The sequence below is a fragment of the Chelonia mydas genome, chromosome 10 (genome assembly GCF_015237465.2).
Source record: "Chelonia mydas isolate rCheMyd1 chromosome 10, rCheMyd1.pri.v2, whole genome shotgun sequence".
Taxonomy (NCBI): Eukaryota; Metazoa; Chordata; order Testudines; family Cheloniidae; genus Chelonia; species Chelonia mydas.
The window spans coordinates 17,766,136-17,789,850 of record NC_051250.2 but is presented as its reverse complement, the minus strand read 5'-3'; the positions used below and the strand labels follow the sequence as shown (position 1 = coordinate 17,789,850).

At 46.0% G+C, this 23,715-nt stretch overlaps 2 protein-coding genes across 4 annotated transcripts in view; both read right to left on the bottom strand.

The window, feature by feature from the left end:
- Positions 1–13,868, bottom strand: part of SYT17 (synaptotagmin 17) — a 111,745-nt gene extending 97,877 nt beyond the window's left edge. Inside the window, exon 1 of one of the 2 annotated variants that reach the window (XM_037910985.2) lies at positions 13,772–13,868. In XM_037910985.2, coding sequence (XP_037766913.1) covers positions 13,772–13,801 — 30 coding nt within the window. In that variant the 5' untranslated portion in view covers positions 13,802–13,868. The remainder of the gene's footprint in view (positions 1–13,771) is intronic. The other variant, XM_043524534.1, reaches the window with a different exon arrangement.
- Positions 510–23,688, bottom strand: ITPRIPL2 (ITPRIP like 2). 2 transcript variants are annotated; one of them, XM_043524531.1, is made up of 3 exons: positions 23,042–23,688; positions 22,163–22,291; positions 510–7,126 (listed from the first exon to the last, which is right to left on the bottom strand). In XM_043524531.1, exon 3 carries the CDS (start codon positions 6,176–6,178, stop codon positions 4,634–4,636), a length of 1,545 nt encoding a protein of 514 aa, XP_043380466.1. In that variant the 5' UTR covers positions 6,179–7,126; positions 22,163–22,291; positions 23,042–23,688; the 3' UTR covers positions 510–4,633. The 2 variants fall into 2 exon arrangements, with proteins under 2 accessions (XP_043380466.1, XP_037766917.1); XM_037910989.2 differs by having other exon boundaries at positions 22,163–23,688.
- Between the last annotated feature and the right edge of the window lie 27 nt (positions 23,689–23,715).

The window sequence follows — 23,715 nt, the reverse complement described above, 5'->3', positions numbered from 1 at the left end:
GGTCCATGCAGTTTGTAACTCCGAAACAGACATGTGTACACCTGTAATGCCTGTACAGCTTGCACAAAGTTCTGTTCACTAGGAGTGAAGTCCTAAGCCTCTGTGCAAATCCCAAGCAAGCTGGCTTTTTGTGGGGACCCAATCAGGAAAACAGAACTGGCCCCTCCCTAACCTGAAAACAGTACAGCCAGTGCGACAACAACTTGCAGCAACATTCGTGGCCCAGTCTGCATCCCCTAGCATGGAATTCTGGCAATGGACCCAGTTTGTGGATCTATTGGCCAAGCTTCAACTTCTCCGCTGGTCCTTCCACAGCATCCTTATTCATAGTCCCAAGGAGTGTGCCATCAGGACAGGTCTTCCCACGTGCAGAGGAACCTCCTGCAATCTCCAGGATTTCACCCTTAGGTAATACAGTATCAGGTTCACTGCTATTTGAGTAAATTCTACTTGATGGAGAAGTTATCTTTTGCCACAGAATCACTGTTGAAATCACTTAGCCACAGAGGTTTCAAAACAGCTGTTTATTAATATACAGTGAAATATTAAAAATGAGTAACAAAAACTCCAACTTTTTGCAGAGGCAATAAAAGTGCACATGTATTTGGATATTAAAAATAGAAGAAGAGTTTATGAACATTTGTTTCAAACAGGCTAACATTTTAAGCATATAAACACTTTCTTAAAACAATAGCAGCTGAACAACACTTAGTTAAATCTTTGGTCTGATTATTAACCAGCAAAAAATAATTGTACCATGAATGTCCATTTCAAACAGACATTTAGTTTGGATTGCTTTGCAAGAAGATCCAAAAGTGAAAAAGAGAGGAATGCTTTAGTCATTTAATCAAGGTCTCATTTAAGAAGTGTTATTAACTTAACAATTAACACTATAATTTCTAATACATGGAGAAAATAGATATGCAGTTCAAAAAATTCATATGCACATCTCAATTTATCCTGTTCTAGATGTAGCTTTTCCCAAAAAAGTGACACCAGTTTTGATTATACTAAGTCCTTAAAAAACTGTTATGTATTTAAAATACACAGTGTCTTAGAAACACGTTTCTTTCTGTATTTCATTTTTAATTTAAATACACAAACTATCATTCTCAGTCTACACTACAACAAGTAAGGCCCTAATCCTGCAAATACATGCGTGGAACATTACTCATGTGAGCACTCCCATGAGGGGAGGGAGTGTCAATACGTTACTCACATGGGTCAAATTCTGCATGTGCATGTTTGCAGGATAAGACCCTAAAGATAGCACCAGAAATTAATATTCGCACCACCACATTTCATTTGGCATAAAATGACATTAATAGTCTAACAGACCCAATTTTCAATAGTCACTTTAGTTAAACATAATATCTATGAACATAGGCATTATAGATACAGGAAATACCAACCAATACCTGAAATGTACAGATCTGAATTGCTGTTCAATAGAGAATTTCAGTCTCTGATCCTGCATCATCTGAGTGCAAATTTAATTTTACTCATGTAAATAGCCTCATTGACTTCAATAGGCCTACTCATGTGACTGAAGTTAAAGCAGGTGCATAAGTATTTGCAGGATCAGGGCTGTGGTTTGCTCATGTCACCAAGAACATAATCTCACATACACCTTATGTACCAAAAGTTCCCATTAAAGTTCAGCTTGATTTGAAGTTTAGTAAGCCCAAATCAATGGGAGTTTTGCAGCTGATGGGAACATGGGTATGGAGCCCCCCCACTGTAGCCTTGTTTTATATACATTTTGGAAGCATGGTTTAACATGGTTAAATCACTTTTCCCCCCACCTCAATCCAAATCTTCATGACCCTTCTGCAGGATTCCTCCATCTGTCTCTGTGTCCTTTGGATTACCTGCACTGCTCTTTCACCAAGTGTTTCTGCTCCTCCTCATTTGTCCTTTCCCCCAACTTTCAAGTTTCACTTTCAGACTATTTATACTCCCCAAAATCCATTCTTATTATGCATTTCTTGATGTAACTTTCCCTTTGTAGTATCAGCGCTTAACAGCAATAAGAAAGTTTTATTAAATCTAATAGGTTTCCATGTATTATATAAGCCAGTAAGGAACACACACCAAAATGTACATAGTCCCTCTTGGAAGAAAAAAAAAAAAAAGTGTTACACACTGATGTAAACAAACAGGTAGTTCACTAAGGTAACCATGTTGCCAGGATTAACTGTTGAACTAAATGTGTATTAAGTGCTCCAAGTAACCACAATACCTTGGGCCTGATTCACTAATCCTTTCTCAGGCAAAACTCCTGTTGACTCAAGGACTGCAGAATAGCACTCCTTGTATGTGTACCTAGGGCTGCCAATTTTGGTTGGACATATTCCTAGAGATTTCATCACAGGACATAACCTCTAAATCCTGAAGACTCCAGGACAATCCTGGAGGGCTGGCAACCCTATACAAGTCTGCAAAACAGTAAACATTTTTGCCTTCTAAAAATGCACCAAGGTAGCTCACTTATGTCCACATGGTGAGCACAGTAGTCAACACTACACTTAAACAAGCCATTTGTATTTGCCCAAAGAGAGAACCAACGCTCCATGTAAAAATAACCCAATTTGAGAAAATGTCACTTAGGTGCTAAATTACCTGAAAATAAGACAGCAAAGTCAGTTTAAAAACCAAATACAAGGAAACATGCATCTATAACTGGAGAAATTTTCAGTTTAGTAAACTAGGTTTTATGAAGCTTTGTGGTTGTTTTTAAAAGTGTGCTATTTTCTATCATGTACAACTACAGATAGAGAACACCAGCATAATATATACGGAGCAATATTCTGAAATTTTAACAGTTTTAAATTATTCCAAACATTCCCAGCTATTCCTGATTAATTTACCAAATTAAAATTAAGCACAGCAGACTGTCCACATAGGACCCAATCCTGCATACAATCAGGCACATTCTTAACCTTATGTACATGAAAAATTCAATTACAGGCTTGGTGCCTTAATACTTTTAATTTTCAAGAATGTGGTCTCAGAAGCTGTGGAAAATGTATTGTGTATTACATTAAAGTTTGGATTGCTTAGAATGTGTAATTTTGCAGACAACCTGTGATGCATTTGGTTCACTAGTTTTTAACTATTTATATCAAAAACAAACACACTTTTAAAGAGCATATGAAATAGAAGCTTTCTGATCCTTCTCTACATACTATAGCTTAATGCAGCAATGGCCCATAAGGTCAAATGTATTTTCTCAGCTAAAATCCAAAACTAACCTATTAGCGTATACGACTCAAAGACAGTAAGTGCTCGTTACAGATCAATTGAGAAGTTGTATGAGGTATTCTCCAATAATCTATCTACACATGGAAATTATCTGGCTAGTGTTTACATTAAAGGGACGCCATCAAAGTTAATAGGTTCTTACTGTACTATGAATTTGTCCCAAGTCTTGGGAACTTTAAGGCACCCTGAAATATTATTTTTACAAAAAAATATTTGCTGCACTAGAACTGCCACCTCTCGCTTCCGGTATCTCCTGGTCTGAGGCAGACCATAGTGCTGCCACAGTTCAGGTGTTTGGTTAGCTGATCCACTAAAGGACCTTACTGACCTATCAGTGAAGAACACGGGGGTGCAGCAGCTAGTTTACACCTCTACATTTTTGGAGTTATTTTAAATTTCGCACTATAGCAAATAAGGTGTGAGGCAAGTTTGGTAGTTATTAAGGTACGGCAACTTTTCAGGAAGAAAAATGGTTCAGGTCTAACAACCGAGACAGAATGCTTAGAGGATTTACACATCCATCCATTTTTAATAAAAAAAAAATTAATGCCTCTTATGTTCAAACTAAATATTTAGTGCAGCCAATTACCATAAAATGAAGGCCTTTATGGAAATAAAGTGCAATTGTTCTTCTTTCATTTGTGAGCTGTATAATTATATTTTAATCTTTCAGAGCGACCTTCATTTTAACACAAATGTACAACTAGATTCTTCATACTTTTGTCAAATAGGTTTTAATTTCACTCCTCATAATTTAATTTTATATTAATTTGCATATTATTCTACATTTAGCACAGTATATTAAAATCACAGACAACTACCTATGAGTGTCTCATTGAATAAATATTTCAAACTGTGTTTAAGGATCAAGAAATACCCTTGGCTTTTCCTCCACCTCAAAAAAGTACCTTGTCTCACTGACTTTTTCCATGCCATTGATCTTTTGATCCTGATTATCTTTTGCATTAAAAGAAAGCTATGGACAGGGTCACTTTTGTGACTAAACTTTAAGGTGACACGCCAAATTCATCAGTGTGAACCCCTCTATAAATCTGGTACCAAATTAGGTTTACAAGTGGTTATGGTAGTGCTTTCTAATTCAGGCACTTTCCTGGAAGTTTAATAATTTCTCCAGGAATCATCATCATTACAAAGCTATTAAGATCTTAAAGCGTCAGTATTTCTTAGTCTTAAATTTTGAATTTCCCAGGTTACCACGATCAGGGAAACACACATAGAACCCCACTGGATGCTGTCAGGCAGTTCAATCTCCCTGCGGACCCTCAGGCAATTTACTAGGAACACAGACAGGTCCTTTGGCCTCACAGTGCATGCCCCAAAGGCACTGACAAACGCCCCTAGGTGATGCTCAGTTGCTTTGGGACTCTTGACCGGTGTCGGTGATGTGCTTACACAACGTGGGGCTCTTCCTCAAGTACCTTGGGTTACTGTACAGTCGGATGATCTTAGGAGCCTGGTTCCAGGTGTTCAGCAGCTGGAAGGCGGCCAAGTCTAGAGTAGGGGCGTCAAAGGCAGCCAGCAGATTGACGGGGGCAGCTTCCTTCAGCAGCTTCGGCACCGGCACCGCCTCGGGGACGCTGGCGTTGCCCAGGAAGAAATGCATCAGCACCCGCTTCTGCAGGCAGTCCCTGAGGTACAGCACCAGATCCTGCAGCCGCTCCGCCAGGAACTGCTCCTCCCAGGCTTGCCAGGGCCCCCGGAGCAACAAGGAGAAGAGCGCCGTCTTGAGGATGTAGGAGGAGAGGACGCGGCTCCACTGGGCGCCGAAGGGCTGCTCCAAGCCCCGGCCGCGCAGGTCCCGCAGCCCCTTGAGGATCTGCAGGCACTTGAGGTGGCAGGAGTTGGCCGGGGTCTGTTCCTTGAGCCAGCTCAGCAGCCGCTGCTCCTGCTTGGAGACGTTCAGCCCCCAGAGGGCCGGCAGGGGGCAGGCAGCGCCGGGCTGGGCTTTCCTGGCGCCGGGCTGCAGGGCGATGAGATAGACCGAGTCCCCCAGCGGGATGGCGGGGATGAGGCGCACGGCCATGGAGATGTGGCAGCAGACGTAGTCCGAGCGCGGCAGGATGTGCAGGGTGAGCTGGCGGCCCGGGCAGGCGGCCAGGCTGATGCGGCAGCGCTCCTGCAGCCGGTAGAGCACGGCGCCCAGGCACCGCTGCAGGTGGCCCTGGAACCAGCGCAGCACCAGGGCCGAGGACAGGTAGCGCCGGCCCTGCAGCTCCACGCAGAAGCCCTCGCTGAAGGGCCGGTAGCCCCGGGGCCAGGCGGCCCCTTGCGGGGCCTTCAGGGCGCAGGTGAAGGCGCTGCGCAGCTCCGGGGCCAGCCCCGGCTCTTCGGCGCCCAGGCAGCGGGGCTCCAGCTCCAGGCGCGGCGGCAGCCGCAGCGGCACCAGGATGTCGAAGCAGTCCGGGCTGCGGACCTTGTGCTGCTCGTAGGCGCTGCCGATCTGCACGAAGTCCCCGCGCAGAGTGGGGGTCAGGGAGGCCGGCTGCAGCCCCTGCGCCTTGGCCGCCCGCACCAGCTCGCCCACGATGCGGCTCACGTGCGCCTTGCTGTGGCCCAGCACGTGCGGGGAGAGGCGCAGCTGCTGCTCGTAGAAGCTCTCCAGCAGGCTCCGGCGGGCGGCGCTGCTCGGCGGCGCCTCGGGGCCGCGGGCGGCTCGGGGCCGCTGGCCGCACTCCCCGCCGCCGCTGCGGGAGGCGCAGTAGCGGAGCAGCAGGAAGCCCAGCAGCAGCAGCGCTGAGCCCTTGAGCACCGGGACAGAGCCCGAGTCCGGGGCGCTGTCCGAGTCTGGGGCGCCCGCCCGGCTTCGCACGGCCTGGTAGAGGCAGATGAGGGCCGTGCCCAGGCAAGTCACCAGCGGCCAGAAGACGCGCAGGTTCAGGGTGTAGACGGTCATGGTGCGGCGGGAGCTCAGCCCATGGTACTGGCTGCGGCAGCGCCCCCCGGCCTCCGCATGCAGGGGGCGCCCGCCACCCCACTCACCAGCCTCCCCCAGCTCCGGGAGTCGGCACGGGCACCCCCCTGCAGGCTGCCCTAGACCCACTACCCCTGCGGCTCCCGGATTGCCAGCTCCTCCCACCGAGTGCTCTTCCACCACTCCCAGCTCCAGCGCCGGGACAGCTAGCCGCCTCCTTCTCCGAGTCCCGCTCCAGCCCCTGGGGTGCCCCAGCCAGCCGCCTCCTTCTCCGAGTCCCGCTCCAGCCCCTGGGGTGCCCCAGCCAGCCGCCTCCTTCTCCGAGTCCCGCTTCAGCCCCTGGGGTGCCCCAGCCAGCCGCCTCCTTCTCCGAGTCCCGCTCCAGCCCCTGGGGTGCGCCCAGCCAGCCAGCCGCCTTCCCCCGCCTGCCTCCCGTCCCAGGACGCCACCCAGCCGCCTTCCCCCCGCCTGCTTCGGCCTCCTGTCCCGGGACACGCACTCACCGCCCCCTCGCCCCTGCTGTTGTGCTTCCTTAGTCCAGCCCTTCTCCCCCAACCGTTACCAGCTCCGAAGCTTCCTCTTCCGAGGGGAAAAGAGGCCGCGTCATTTATTGTGTGAGCTCAGAGGAAATGCCAATGGTTTTGGCCAGAGGAGAGCGGGATCAGGCCTGGGGGTGTAGCCACAAGCTCCCGCGGTTTTGCCTGGGACCCACCCGAACTAGGGCATTGGGGTGGGAGAGAGGAGAGAAGGAACAGCTGCTCCCCATCGCTTCCCTTTTCCTCTCCGAAATGAAGGCGTTGTCATCAGAACCCATTGACAGTTTTTGTCCAGGGGCTTCTTCATTCAGAACTTTAAAGGATGGAGTTCCTAGTTCTCAAACTTTCAACATTGGCTTTGTTCCCATTTCTTAAACACAGAGTGATCAAAGACCTAAACAAAAGCAAGACAGCAAAAGATTCATAGTGGGAACTCTTAGTACAATAGTTTTACGGCCATTTAATCTATTTTTTTATAATTTAGTTGGGTTTTTTTTAGATAGATGTTCTTTAAAAAAATAAGACATAGGTTGATAAGAGAGGAAGCTCAGACAGATTTGTTCAAATAATCTGTCCAGCACATACCCAGATACAGTGAGAACCTTGCTAATCAACTCGCTTTACTATCATGAAGCCAACATGCCAGGCTCACTAACCAGCAAAGATGTAAGAGAAGAGCGCTGTAAAAAAAATCAGCAGTATGCTTACTTTAAAGGGCCAGATACTCAGCTGGTGTAAATCAGCACAGTTCTATTGAATTGACAGCCGTTCTTACAGAAAAATAATGGCGTTTGATCTGCAGATCTGGGTGAAAATCAGAACCAGGCCAGCTTAGATTTTTACAGACTGTGGAAATAATATTTTAGTAGTGTTTTCATATTGCACATCACACTAAGAAAAATTTAGTTAACAAAAATACAAACATTCAAAATAAATTAAAACTTGGCAAATCTATATAAATAGTGTGTCATGAAGTAGGCATGTGTGCACTGTCACTACTGCATCATCCTCTCACCTCAGAAGTCTTCGACTGTTCATCACAGGCTCTACTGTGCTAATAGCTAACAGTGATTCTCCTTAACTTCAGAAGTTAGAGACCTGTGCTTTTGCAAGGGAAGGCACCGAGTTCTATCCCTACTACCACTGTGAAGGTTTGAGTGATTGATGTGCAGCACAGTGACAACTGTTGTTCCTAGGTACCTCCAGATTTATTACAATATTAATAACTGCTCCTGATAATGTCTCTTTGTGACTTTAATATTAAAGTTCTATTAAATTTTTCTATTAAATTCTCAGTCTGGGTGACACAAGACTTGCTCACAGTTTTTACTGTGCCCAAATTGCTCACGTACTGACATCCTGAAGAGAAAGGAGATGACTTTGGGAGCAGTTATTAATTTGTCTAGTTCATAATTTATATTATGAACCCTTCCTTGCCTATTGCAGGCCTGAAGGCTGCAAGCAGTCATACATGATGAATTGCTACGACACTTGTGTCCGCAGCACAGAATTCAACAATAGCCATCTGAAAGAACCTTATGAGCTAACTCCACCTTTGATTCAGCAAAGCTATATGCTCCGAACTTGATACAAGAAGTTGCACAAGAAGGCAGTTTGGAGCAGTCACAGGGTGGTGAGCACCTTGCATAGCTACTTGCAGTTCACGACTGGGATGTGTGGAATGAGAGAACCATGAAGAGTGGGGTTGATTCACCTCACCTGGCTTCACTCTGGGATGGCAGTGGTAAACCCCGGAGGGCCTGCCTGCACATGTCTTGAGGCACACCCCTGCCATTCCAATTTGAGTAGGCCAATCCAAACAAAAAAAGCAAGACAACTGTTTAGCCCCTCACAAAACTATGTGGGAAAGTTGGAGGGTTGAAATAAGCACAGCACCTCACATGCAAATCCCAGGTGCCACTAGGTACAATGAGTAGCCAGTCCCACGTCACAATCCCCGAGACACACGGTCAGTATGACATGGGGCTGCACACACTGACAAGGGAGACATTCTGCTGGCCCTTGATGCTGTGCACCATACACGTCACCCACCCACGTTTACACACTTTGGCCATAATTTAATCCTGCCCTCTATCCCATGTAGCATAGAGCCTTGAAGTGAATCTTTGAATTCCCAAATGCTCTCTCTGTCTTCCTCCTTATTTTCCTCTGAACAGCCCTACATGCCAACTCTCCAGTAGTGGCAGAATTGGGGAATGGGGTCCCCAAATACAAGTGCAGAGGACAGGCACTACCATTTGCAGAACTGCAAGGAATAGAGTCAACATCCCTGAAAACAGACACGCACCTCACACAGGGAAGTACTAGCCATGCTGCTGACGTAACAGGACTGGTTAGAACCACTGTAAACATATGAGACAGGACATTGCAGTTGCTATCACAGTTGAGTAAGCTGGACCACATGCCAGCAGCAGAACGAAGTTGCTCATGCAAATGGTACACAGCAGTCAAAGATATGGGGAGCCACCAAGCAGATGTGCTCCAGTGGGCACGTAGGCCCCGAACAGCATCATGACAGCAGCTCCACGCGCAGTTCCCAAACAACCCAGCAATTAAGAGAGGCCGACCACACACTCCATGAATAACCATCCTTGCTCTGAGCCCCATTCCGTGACAGAAGCCTTAGGAGCAGATGATTCAAATATGTGAGGGTCATTGCTGCTTCTGGAGGGGGATGCATATACACATATGTTCACTTGCATATTTATGCTGCAAAACACTTTTGATTGGGAAGCATGTCCACCTGACCTGAAGGCAGGATGATTGCAATAAACATGCATGTGATGAATGGCCTGATAGCATTTGGAAAACTCAATGAAAAATGGTGAGGAAGCCAATCCACATCTCCACCAGTGTGGCTGCCTCTCCATTGAACTTAGACTCAAAAACATATCATCACCTCTATGAAATCCTCAAGGGATGACAGACAAACAGCTTCAACTGTCTGTCACCCTCTGGAAAGATCTACTAGCCAGGACATGAAGGACAACCAAGACCTTCTGGAGAATAAGTATTGGCCAAGAGCCCTCTGATAAATTGTAGTCGGGGGGAAGGCTGGAGAGCAAGACAGAAGGAAAGGAGACTCACTAATCATACTTGGTGGGAGAATGACACTCCTGCATATGGAATTACACTAGCTCCAGCTGCCAGTGCCCAAACAATAAGATAAAGAGGATGTGTGGTCTGGCAAAGATGAAGTAACAGTCTCAGGCTAAATAATATATAATGCAATTTGATCCCAATAAAACCACAGTGTTCAGTTCACATACATACACAGTTTGCACTAAAAACACCCCACAATTATAAGTAACCTTTTAAAATTGTTTTCTCGATCTTTCTGTCCTCAGGCATGATCTACAGCAATACCCTTGGTTCTCTGGAAGAAGATCTTACCTGTAACGTTATTTCTCACAAAATAAACTTAAGTCATTAGTGCTTAAATGCTTCTGTGATTCCTTTGTCTGATCTTCTCCCTCATGTGGGTATCGCTGATCTCTTCAGAGCTGTATTTCTTTGTGTCACACTTTTGACATCCTTCAGTGATGGGTAAACACCCCCTGGTAGCTGGATTTCTGAGCTTGCGTTAGCAACTGAACATCTGGTGCTTCCAGCAACTCTACGTGCAGTTTATCTGAGATATGTATTTGAGAGGTATAAAGCTCACAAATGCTTGGTCTACACTTAAAAGTTACCTGGGCATAGCTACGTCAGTCCAGGTGTGCAAAAACCACACCTTCGACTGATAGCTATGCCAACATAACCTCAGTGTAGATGCAGCTGTGTCAATGAAAGAATGCTTCTGTTGATGTAGCTGACATTATTCGGGGAGGTGGTATTCCTACACAGACAGAAAAACTTCTGTTAGTGTAGGCTGCACCGACACAAGCGGGCTATTCCAACAGCTACAGTAGTGTATACATAGCCCATGTCTCCAGACTCCTGAATTATATATGACTGCTCATATTAATGACATAGCCGTTGATTGATTGCTAAGGATTAACAACTTTCCCATAGAACTTGTTATTTGGTCCACAGATTTTTTTTTTATTATTATTTTATTTTTTTTAAACCTTTTAACCCCAAGTACTGGCTGATTTTCTCCTTCACCTGCACTTTTTCTCCTGCCAGCTCTGAAAATATATTTTGTCATCAATATAAAGTTCCTTACAGACATTAGTAAATTTGCCCATAGGTAGCTGAGCCTAACATTTGAATAAGCGAGCAAGCTGAGTGAAACTCTGAGGAAGGCTGGGACTTGCCTGCTGTAAAACTGAGTTGTAGCTCATGAAAGCTCATGCTCAAATAAATTGGTTAGTCTCTAAGGTGCCACAAGTACTCCTTTTCTTTTTGCGAATACAGACTAACACGGCTGTTACTCTGAAACCTGTTCTAAAACTGAATTCCTGGTTCTTTTAGGTGTTGACTGCTGTTATGTTTTTGGTGACTTGAGACTGAGAGGCATTTTCACCTGCTCAGAGAAAATTGGTGAGAAGACCTGGTCTATGACTAGGGATCATAGACCTTACAGTAACACAAATAGTAAATAATAACACCTCCACCACAGCTTGCTTGGAGTGCGGGAGTCAGGTGAGCTTCTGGAGCCATTAAAGTTTTAGGTCTGTGAAGATCAGAAGGTGCAGTTTCAAGACTGTAGTAAAACTCTGCCACATAGTAACTGACAAACTCAGGAAATGAGTCGGTCTGGATTTTTCCCTATGCAGAACAACAATGCTTTTTGTGCACAGAGTAGTTTCCCTGTTACGGAGGGTTTCTTCTGATTACAGGGCTATATGTTCTCTAACTTTGGGGTTGGTTTGTTTTTTTTTTAGACATTTGGCCTTTTCTATACATGGATTTGAAAAATTGTTAGCATCTTTTTAGCAGATAGTGTTTAAACATGCTTCTTGCTAGAAATGTGCTAAGTCATTCACAGATACCAGTTTAGACAGAACCATTGTCCCCTGGTGTATTCCGAGCCGTCTTCTGTTTGTTTACTGAATTTTCAGACGGCTTGCTGAAGTATAAGGAGCTTCTATTTATGGCTCTGCTTTGTGGTTTAATTCCAAAGGGCAAAGCTCTTGTATTATTGTGATTTAGCTGCAGTAGAGTGTTGATCTGAGGTCTTTGGCTGCACTGGCAGAGAGGAAAGATGCAGGTGTTTAAAAGATGTAGGTGAGTAGACAGAGTGTTTACTGAATTTTCAATCAGAAGTCTCAGTTTTAGAAGTCAGTGGGGAAAGGACTCAAAACACATAAGTACCAAAGAAAAGAACATCAAGAACACCTCCTATGCACCTCTATATAAAATAAAATCTTAGTTAAGTGAAAAAATCCTATTTCACAAGGAGAAGTTTATGTTCCCTGACTGGGATACTGTAGACCTAAACTATGCGTTTTTTAAAGCCTAGGAACACACCCACAAACAATTTTTATAGCATTATAACAAAAAAACAAAAATAGTAATATGCCAGTGCAGTATAGTCAAGAGCATGTGGCCTGGCAGTTATGGTAACTTTGATGTCACAGTCCTGATCTCAAAATACGGGCAGTTTCACCACTATTGGCAGGTCTTGAAACCAAACTGGAAATGAAAAAGCATCTATGGGATTTTCCCCCCTCCTTGTTTTACGTTTTCCTGCATTTCTCTACAAAGCAGCATATACAAAACAAATATCTAGGAGAGCAGAGGGATATTCTTGTATACTGTTTGATAAGCACCTGTTTCGCATGTTAAATCTTGTGGCCACCCTCAAAAATATAAAACACAAGTCCAGAAAACTTGTGAAGCAGACTACCCACCTCAACACATATCAGACCTTTTTTTACCCCATTATTTGTATAATGATATTCCTTTCTCAGTGGGAGTTGTATGCATACAGCTGATCAGATGACAGGGCAAAAGGCTACCTACAAATATACTGCATGAAACCAAATTCTGCTTTCTCTGTGACACTTTTAGAATAAAAATGCAACATGCAGAGGAGCAAACAAACATGTACGCCTCCTAAGTCAGGACTCTGTGCCAAGTCTGTGGCCTGATAAGGCCCTGCTTTTTGGGAAACCCTACCTGGTCAGCACCTCTTACCAGCACACACCCAGGGCCTAGTAGCCTGCAATGACTCACCTGAAACCTTGACAGTTGAGCCATGTGGTCCAATCACATCTTAGCTGTCAAAACCCTCCCTCCTTATACTCCAGCCTCTGACCTCCCTCCCCCAGGGATAACATTTTGGGCACCACTGTAATTTACATTAATTATTAACACTAATCGCATGGTAAATTGACACAGCTCTTTACAAACATGTAGTAATAATAATCCGTGCTGCTTATTGCCTAGGCCCCCTCCCTTCAAACAGCTCCCATTCTTGCACCATGCCCAACAGATAGCAAAACTAATACAGACCTAGAAAAGCTAATGTACCATTATTTGGATAGTTCCCTTGTCTGAGACTGAGCCTTTTTGGTGCTGTTTTGGATGATCCCACTTCACTGCCAGGCTGTTGAGTAACTGGCCAGCTGCAGGCCCAGACTTCAAGAGCCTTTGTTCTTTCAAGGGGTAATAAAACCGTTGTACAAAACTTGCACCCTCAAATACAGCACATTTCATCTGGCTTAAGGTTTTGCTAGAGGCCTGAAACCTGGGCAAAGGCTCACTAAGAGGTTTGCAAACAGCGTCTGGGCTGACTTTCCATGAGAAGCTGGTCCACAAACCTTCTGCACTAGTGGGAACGTTTTGGTAGACTTTACAGTGGTGGAGAAAATTGCAGCAGCCCAGCCGAGAACTGAACAAGGTGCTGGTTGTCACTGCAGTATCTAGATTGAGGGGAAAGGATGCTGCCTACAAGCCAATCATAAATAAAAGGAATTATGGACCACCCCCTATGGCAGAGAATCCAGGAGCAGCAATGAATCCAATAGGGCCCCAAAGCAATGGACGATTTTTGCAAAACACATTCATGCACCCTCAACAGATGGTATAGACACTGCCCCAGTGCATTCCTCTACATGCTTCCCTTTACCTCCTGGTCTGTCTCATTCAGCCAGTTCATTCTCACCCAGATCCATCGCAGTCAGATGCCGGAAAGGAACGGAGCTGTAGAATCGGGGTCTGATGCATCAGCATACTGGAGCCCAAAACATCTCACAGTTCCCTCTAGTGGCATTTTGTGCACATTGAACCCGTGAGAGTGACCAAATGGAACTCTGACTATGCCAGATATGTAAGAGACTTCTGGGAGAATGACCCACTGCCCAGCACTACCATCTGTGACCTCACCCAGGACCAGACCAATCTAAGGACCACTCCATCTGCTCCTGCAGGCAACTTAACAATGCCTGATGGTAGATAGTATCAAAATTAGAGTGGTCATAGTGTTTTAAGTGAAAATCTCCATCCCTTTATTTCAGCCACTTTGCCTATCTATTTTAATGGCATCATTTGATTATGTCATTCTGCAGTTATGCCTTGGGGGTTTGTTTTTAACTCATGACTTTATACAACATGATATCATACATTAGCAGACCTATAATTTATCCAGGGATCCTACTTACGTTCTATGCTAGTGGAGAAGAAAATAATCACTTCACCTGGCCTTCGGTACTCAAACTCACACTGGGGTCTGTTTTACATGCACTTAACTAAAACAGAATTACAGTGATGTAACCTGGACCCACTCAGCGTGGCAGTCTGTCTCTAGTGGTGGCACTAGCGTTACCTGCAGCTCCTTGGACCTAGTCCCCCTGTAGTCTGTGAGATTCTACTGAGACACACTCACAAAACACAGACACTATTCCTGACAACGCGAACAAACAGAACCTGTTATTGGTTCAGATTTGAAGCCTTTCTATTTTAATAGCTCAATCCGTCTCTATCACTGTATCAGGTAAGAGGACTTGGTTTACAAGAAGAGCAGGTTTGCAGGAGACCATCTCTACGGAACACTCTGTGGCCAGGGTTGAGGCGGGTCAGTGTGTTGCGTGGACAGTATCGCTCACAGGAGTTTGGGAGTGGAGAGGTTACTGCCATTTTTCTTTTAACCCATTCTCCTGTTTAATAAATGGTATATTCTTGCCACCCACCATAGTTTGTTTGTTCACTAGCTATCTCTGTGATGCTCCAGATTTCACTGGCCTTATAATGCTTATTTGCAAAGGCTCACACTTGCCCCTATCTGGACCTGGATTTATTTTATACATCATGAATAACCCAATCCAGTATTTCCTTGGTTTAAAAGCACAGGCTTGATGAGAAATTCATACTCTCATCCCTTGTCCAAAGGTGTCTTACAAACCCCACCATCCTGCACAGATGAAAAGTGCAAACAGCAGCTGGCTCACCTCCAAGCCAGCACTTATTGTTTCACTTTAAATAAACCTTCTAGGAAACTTTGTATGGAAACTCTTGGGTAAAAAAGGCTCAGCTCCTCCTACAGAGCTGAATGTGGGATATTTAATTGTTACCTATTGTTATGTTATAGTGCAGGAAGCCCTACCCACCTGTTTCCAGCTGTCCTAAGCAATAAACTGTATAAACGGAACAGAAACAGACAATATCTACATTAATAAAACTTGGAAACCATCTTCAAAAGCCTGGGCACTGTGAAATATGATCAGTGTGGCCCTTTTAAAGCTTAAGGTGCTGATATCCGGAACAAAGTTAAATGCTGCAGCAGGAGAAGGAAAAAAACCCTGGGATGCAAATACACAGCTGTCAGAGAGAAAGGGGATTAACAGGAATTGCAAATGGAGGTATTTACTTCACAGCTCATGGAAACTTTTTATGAGAAATATAGAAATGCAATGGTTGGTTCAGATCATGGTTATTACTAATACTCGATTTGCAGTCACACATACTTGTGTCTAACTGAAGATTGGTTGACCATCTGGAATAGGAAATGAAGACATAATATGTAACATTTTGACAAGCCAAAGGAAAACCAGGAAATTTAAAGTTAAGACTAAAGCCTTGTCTAAACTAGAAAAGGTAAACTGGTTTAACTAGCTCAATTTAAAATTAATCTACTGCGGTGCAAATGTAGATGCAGTTAAACCAGTTTAACTATTGCTTCAACTAATTGATCTTAGTCCAGCAATTTGCTGATGAAAATTGAAGCAATTTAAGTGAAGGTTAAACCAGTTTAAATGCATCTACTTTAGGAGTATGCATTGTTTAACGAGATTGAGTTTAGTCTCAACTTCCTGCTTTTTCTGGCTTGTTGCCCAACTTCAGCGTTACTAGAACATTTTAAAAAATAGGAAAGCTATGAAAAGCAGATCTGTCAGACAAATAAGAGTCCGAGTCTCCTCTCACACCGGCTTTACACTAACTCTGTCAGACAAATAAGAGTCCAAGTCTCCTCTCACACCGGCTTTACACTAACGCCACTGGCCTCAAGGGAGCTGCTCCTGATTTTCATGGGTACAAGTAACAGTAGAGTCAGGCTCAAAGGTTGCCCCGTGTTTTGCGGGGAAGTGATGCTCTTTGGCTGAACACTATGTTCACCAGTGACCCTTGTGTACAGACTAACATGCCCCCACCTCTCTTGATAGCAACACACATTCCTCGTATACAGATATGAAAATGATTCTCTTCACCTGTCTTGAAGTAATTCAAGTATATCTAAGGCCTAGTCTACGCCAGAAAGCAGGGGCATGCACAAGAAGGGGCAAGCAGGGACAAGGGCCCCCCAGTAAACAGCGGGGCAAGGAGAGTGAACTCCTCCAACCCCAGGGCTGCTGTGGGGGCACAGTACTTGCCCCTCCAACAGCGGTCAAATTTAAATTCCTGCACACACCCTGCTAGAAAGGGTTTGCCAGTATAGTTATACCAGTATGGCTATATTGGCAAAATCTTCTAGTGTAGATGCAGCTTAAACTGGTTTGTCCCTGGTCTGGACAAAATAAGCTATACTGGCAAAACAGGTTTCAGAATAACTGCATCTGTACTAGGGCTTTTGCTGATATGGAAATATCAAACAAATCACCACGCCAATGGACGTTACTATGCCAGGAACGGTTTTAAGGGCAGAGCTGGTTAAAGGACGAGAGCCGGTGTCTTTGAATGCCATATGTAGCTGAGAGCACCAGTGGAAGTTTAATGTAGGTGAGGGAAAGGAAGAAGGAAAAAAGCAAGATTGCTACATCTGAAAGTTGCTACATCTGATGGGTTAAAGAGTCTGGTTCAGTCTTATGCGTTGAAATTCCAGGTTACGCCCATCCACACAGGAATATGATGCTCCCCAGCTACCATGTGTTACCCCCATGCACCCATGACCATGATTCTCAGCTGACTGATCCCTCATTGCTCCTATGTGCATAGAAACCACTACTCTACTGCTGTGCTGAAATCACAAGATATTCTTGTGCAAGAGGACCCAGGGATGACAAACACTCATATCCTTTGGGCTAGTCTGTGCTCACAGCCCCATGCAGCTGTGCATTAGCCTCCCTGCTGAGAAACAGGGGAACAAGAGTGAAAAGCAGCCCTGACATGGATGGGAGGTTTCACTGGAACCTGTTGCCTGGGGCAGCATGAATCCACAGAGCACCCATGCCTATTCCGAACCTGTGTGTCTGGGATGCATTTGGTTTTCATCACAACCATTTCTGGCAATGACAGTTTCCTTTCAGTTGACAATGCTGCTAATGACAGATAAGTTATTCTCTTGTTGATGTGGTTTCGGGGCCCAATCCTCTGAGGTGCTTTATGACCTTCACTCCCTGTGGAGTCTGGAGTCTGAGGAATCATGGTCACATGTCAAAGTGTGTCACATTCATGAAATCGGTGGGAATGGAGGGCACATGGTCCCTCACAGTATTGTGCCCTCTGATGTCAGAGCTCTCTCAGGGTCAGGAGGGATTAGTGGCCAGCCAGAATGGAAAAGAACGGTTTGAATCTAGGGGCAGGGTTCTCGTGACAGTGCTGTTATTTTGTATTGCCGGTGGTCAAGAATTTGTGATTTCACACAGATTAGAGAATGAATCAGTGGCAGAGTTTGGAGTAAAAGCCAAGATTCCCTCTGTTCTAATCACCAGATATACTCCTTCCTCAGCCTGAACTGACCCCAGGCTATTCTTCAGGGAGGATTGGTCTAAGGAGAGTCCCAGTCACCAGGGACTGGCTCCCCACACAAACACACGCTCCTCCTTCCCAAGTATCCACAAGTACAATATTTACTCCAGGGCAGAGGGTCGTCATTTTCACCAGCACACATAAAAATTCAATGCACGCACATTTGTGAATTTATCTCACTATTTATGCAAGTCAAACAACTCTTCAAGGAGTATTGTCACCTTAACCACGACAAAAACTGCCTTCCACTTTGAAAAATAAATTCAAGGCGAGTAGAGAAAAAAATCACTCTTATCACACAAACTTTGAGATGTGAGTTTTCACTGGTTTCACCAACACTGCAACCTTCTGTTAACTTCCATCTTGGCTGTAGCAGGGATGGCAGAGCAGCAGATTGTAACAGCAATAAGCTGCTTCTCATCTGCCTTGGAGGACACTCTGTTACAGAATTGGAAGCAACTAGGAAAGTGCTGCTCATTAGAATAGCTGTGTCTTTTAACTTTGCTTTGTACCATTAGACTAGCCATTAAATTTGAGCTGGAGCTTTGTGCCAGGCTAATAGGCTGCAGCAGTAGACTGAAAAGATGAGACTTCATCAAAATAAAGCACACAAAGTCAGACAGAACACACGCGGCAGGGAACAAGCTGTTAGCAGTTTGTAATGCATCATAAGATCATCCCAGCTCTGCTATCATTACTAACAATTATCATCATAATTCTGGGCCAGATCACTCTCTCCCCATGGGAAAACCCCTGGGAGGGAGTCTGAGGGAGGAGGGGAAGAGAGAAATGCCAGGAAGTCATGCTCCTCGGGTGTCCTGCAAATTCTTCCATTATGCCCTCAGATCTCAAGGATGCCATGAAGTCTATATAGTCTATAGGGCCTGTATGAAGGCCCTGTGCTTCCACACTGACTCCTGGCCACCTATGTCTCCACGTCTGATGACACACAAGCAAAATGGCCTTGGGAGGGAGGGCGAGCAGCTGAACACAGAAATATTAAGAGCCTGAATCTAGTATTCAAGTTTCCCAATATTTCTGTGAGCACTGGGAAAGGAGCATGATGCATGTTCCTTTAGTCTCATTCCTCGCCATGCACCCCCCCTTTTCTTCCCCACGGAGGGGTCACTGCACAGTCTGGGGCCTGTGGTTGATTGTGCCACAAAAGCAGCTGAGCTCTTGCTCTCTCATGATATGCTCTGAGCATGCCCCACTCTGCTCAGTCCTGGGAGGATTGGGCTGCATGAACGTTCACGTGAGCCCAGGAGGATAAGTGGCTCGTTGGTGTTATCACTAAGAGGCAAATAACCACAGTGATGGCACTAACACTGGGAACATGACCATGTGGCTTTGGGAGATCACCGGAGCTTGTGAATGAGGCAGTGAAATGTAAAATCCTTGACCAGTTACGCCAGACAGGACAGTCATCATACGTGCCAGAGTCAGGCTCCCCAGAGAGAGAGGCCAACCACAGGCAAATCCAGACACCAGTTATCTCCTCCCCACCACCCCGTGCTCCTTTAAAGAAGTGTCAGTGTATTATCATCACAGGATCTCTCCAAAAGTCAGCACCACCCCTCAGCCCTGTGCGCTGCATGGTTTTCTTCTCACACAGCAGTTGTGAGAAGGGAAGTCTATTTGCCAAGAGGGGAGTGCCGTCTGGTGGAAAGTCTTCACTCTGTCCAGCTTGGGCACCACTCTCCAGTCGCTCTGCTCACAGAGCTTGTCTGCTGGCACAGTTAGCAAGTCTCACTTTGAGAGACCAAACAATAGTGTAGCACTGGCCATCAAGCCCCATGCTTTGTGCTTATACAAGCACTGCTAACTGGCTTCAAATGCACAACTGGTATAGGCCAGTCGTGCTTTTACTGTAGCCCTGCTTGTTCCTATGGGCTAGAAATGTCTTTATGCATTAGTCAATTACAAATAAACTCACTTGTACAGCGGAGTCACAGGAGCATTAAGAGGGGTAGCAACTTCGGTTATTACATAATAGGGAACCAGCCTCAGATGCTGACAAACCCATGTAAAACCCCAGTTCAAGAACAACACCCATCGGCATGGCTCAAAAATCAAGGGCAGGAGGTGCTAGGCAGGAGCAGAGACATGGGGATGATTCTGAACATAGCAGTGGGACTGGGAAAGCCAAGAAAAGACAAAAAAAGAAGGGCACCCTCAGGGGGCGTGAGACATTGACACACCCATTCTGGATGGTGGACCAATCCAGGATGAACTAGATAACACCACCACTTAAATGTGGATACCATCTTTTACCTGTAGATTTCCAAGCATTTTACAAAGACATTATCCCTATTTCACAAGTGGGGAAACTGAGGCACAGAGATGACTGACTTGCCTAAGGTCACCCAGCAGCATGGCAGTGGCAGGGCCAGGAATAGAACATAAGTTTCTTGAGCCTTAGTCCAGAGCCCACCCCACTAGACCACACTGGAGAGAATTTAGGGGAGTTTCCACTGTTCACATTCAAATACCGTCATGCAGGATTCAAAACAAGACCAGTACCATCAGGGGATCTGTCGGGCATCCTGAGGGCATGAAAATCATTTGGGGTTACACTAGCTTCCCTGGGTCCCAGGGGAAGCTAGGGGGCCCTTGAAGCCAGTGTAACATTTTAAACATTGCAGTTCACCCTCAAAGGTACAGGACTCAGCCCCAGGCAGCCCCAGATTAGCAAGCATCTCACTGTTGCTACCCCTTTGGGACCCTATCCACGGCTTCATACTATCCATGCACTGGCCCTCGAAGGTGCCTGCTCACACATCTCAGGAACTGGGGCCCTTCATAGTACTGCCTTGCCCGGCTCCTGGGGTCACTGTATATTGCCAGGGGACTGGCGGGTAAACAGGCTCCTCCTCGCATGACCGGTTTCTCCCATTGCCTGCCTCCTATGGCCTGTCCTGCACAAGGAGCCACAGTGGGAGTGGCTGTGCCCTGCACCCCCAGCAACACCCTCTCATGTAAAGGCCTATCAGAGCAATGAGCCAGGAGTTGGCAGCTGCCTACCCGCCTCTGGGCATAGTGCCCCAGGGCACACTGGGGCGGGCACCAGCATCTCTAGGTGGCACTGTTCAAGCCTATAGGGAACTTTTTTCTACAAAAAATGGGTGCTGTGTTTGTCTCCCCCTCCCTGTTCTTATTTCCCCGCTCACGGTTCTTCACGGTTGCTAAGCTAACTGTTTCCTCCATGTGTTCCCCTCTAGGTGCCATCTTTGGCAGTGGTACAGCCCTGGTCCCAGTGCATAGATACCGCATCACTCCCCCACACAATGCCCAGCACTTTCCCCCCTGCCCTCCTTCCTCCCATGGACCTTTGGGGCTTTGGGGCTGCACATGGGGAAGGGGAAGGCTGGGGGCAGCTGGGGCGGTAAATGAATTTCCTTTGGGATGTTTGGGGAGGAAGCTATGCTATGTGTCCTCATTGATGCCTCTGTCATGTGCTCCCTTGCTCAGGACATATGGAAACACTCATTCTGCTGGGTCCAAACCATCTGGACAGCCCCCAGTGGCGGAAGTGTTTTCTAGGGAGCCCTCATCTGTGTGTCTGTCTGTCTGGTGGTTTGGACCGCGTGTAATTTGGACTTTTATGTAACCCACACCCACCTAGTGCCGTGCTCTGTCCCTGTCTAGCAGTAGCTGGGTCACATATACAGGTTGACGAGACTCTACAGCCTATGACAGTGACCACAGAGGCCTTAGGTCTGATTCCTGCTGCCGATGACCCACCAGGGGGAGTGGTGTTCCTTCTACCTTGCCATGCAGATGGAGCCCCAACTTTTCCCAGATGTGTTTTAAAAAACAGTGTAAAGTTATGACTTTCTATTGCCCCTTGGTCTGGTGTGGCTGCTTGCGGGGGCAAGGGCGTGGGGTCCGAGTTCTGCTCAACTGTCTCAGAGACAGCCTGCACTCATGAAAATCCCTGGGGAGTAACCAGCTCCATCCCTACAGTCCAGCTGTACCCCAGGTGCAGGCAGTCTGGGGTGCTTTTAACACACCCCTTTGGAAACCCCTTGAGTGCGAGCCTATGCTTTGTGCCCATTTTTGTTCCCCAATGGGACACTTTCACCACTTTTAGAAACTGTGGCCCTTAACTATATAATAATCTGTAGGATCACAAACCTTTGATGGTTTCTCTTAACATCAAACATACTACACTAGAGTACACACCATTAATATCTGCTTAAATATCAAAATTATAACATCTTAAATATACATAAATAAAGGACCTCTAAACAGCCATATGAATTTCACTCATTCCAGTGGAGCAGATAGCATTTAGTTTATATAAGAAACTTTCTCCCATCTGGGAAACCTCACTCACAGTAATGGCTCATGAAATCTGACTGCATCAGTAAGGGCCCAGTCCTGAAAGGTACTGCACATCTTCAGCTCCTAACTGGAGTCAACAGGCGTTGACGTCACTGCACTCCCTGTAAGGGGCACTCAGCAACTTGCAGGAGAAAATGTGAAATACTATAAGTCAAAAGTGTGAACAGTCTAATGCAATTTGACTGAGCATCTTACAATAAATAACCGGGTGAGTTAACAACTAGGGAGCAATGCCTCACCAAATAAGTCATTCAGTGTTAATAACAAAACTGAACTATTGTAAGATTCTTCTCCAAAGGTTTTAACCATGATCCCACAGACATAAAGCACCCAACTTTAAACAAACCCTGGGGTGAAACCCACGCTCAATTTGTAATGCAAGGGGCGCTGGGGCTCAAGTAGGTTTTTTTACTTTCATAACAGATGCAGCAAGCCCACAGGTGCAAAGCCTAGAGGTGCCGGGGCTCAGCCCTGTCAAGCCCTGGCACAAATTAAGCACTCGGCAAAACATGCAGAGAGCCAGACCTCACCCCAAGAGCTACACACAGGTTAGCCCACTCCCAGGATCTGTTGCATTAATTTTGGTGGAATAAATGGGCCTAGAAAGTCAATGGTATTAATGTGACCCTGGCACATACAACACTAAACAGTTAAAAGTGGCTGGGAGGTTAGAGTACAGAAATACAAGAGCTTCCCCAGCTCAGAAGGGGAAAGGCCAGTAGCAGGGATGGGGATAGGCCATTATTCCCCCCATCATCAAAGCCCCACAAGGAATCTGTGAGAGATCTGATGCATCTGTAATGAAGTTCCATTCTTCTCAGGAACAAGAAAGAACTGGAGGAACAACACAACAGGAACCCAGAGCACTGACCAGCTAGAAGAGATGACGCTACAGCAATCAACAGCCATTTGCAAAATGGCCACTGTGGGGCTGCAGCTGGTTGGCTCTAACAAATTTAAAGGGCCAAGCTCAGAAAGGCGTGCTGGGCAAAAAGGTCTTATTAGAGGGAAATCCTGCACTGGGAAAAGTTAAGAGGGATGCGAATGTAACGCTGACAGACCCCGGTATCGAATCGGGGAAACTCTTGAGCTCTTTGTGCATGAGTCTCTACCACATGAGCTAAAAGCCAACTCCCTGTTAGCTAAGGCTGTAAAGCAAACTCATTTTATCTATCTCTTTAAGTGGTCTTGGTGCCAGTCGATAGGACAGAACACCACACCCAGGTGTGTGCGTTACACAAAAGTTACTGAGGAAGGAGCTTCAGTAAGACACACCTGTATCGTAGTAGCCTCTGGCTGCATTTCTTTTGCTACAAAGCCCCTCTGTGTTATGAGCCCACACACACTTACTGTTAGGGAGGGTTTCCAGGGCAAGTCCTGGGAGTATGGTGGAAATAAAGCTGTGCAGTCCAGGAGCTGGGGTAGAGGTGTTGGGGACACTGGGGCATGGCCACTAGGTAACTCGAGGGGATGGAAGACCACGAGTGTCGATGAAGCCCCCTCGCACTAGTCCCAGGTGTCGTTGGCCCCCCCTCCCACCTGGAG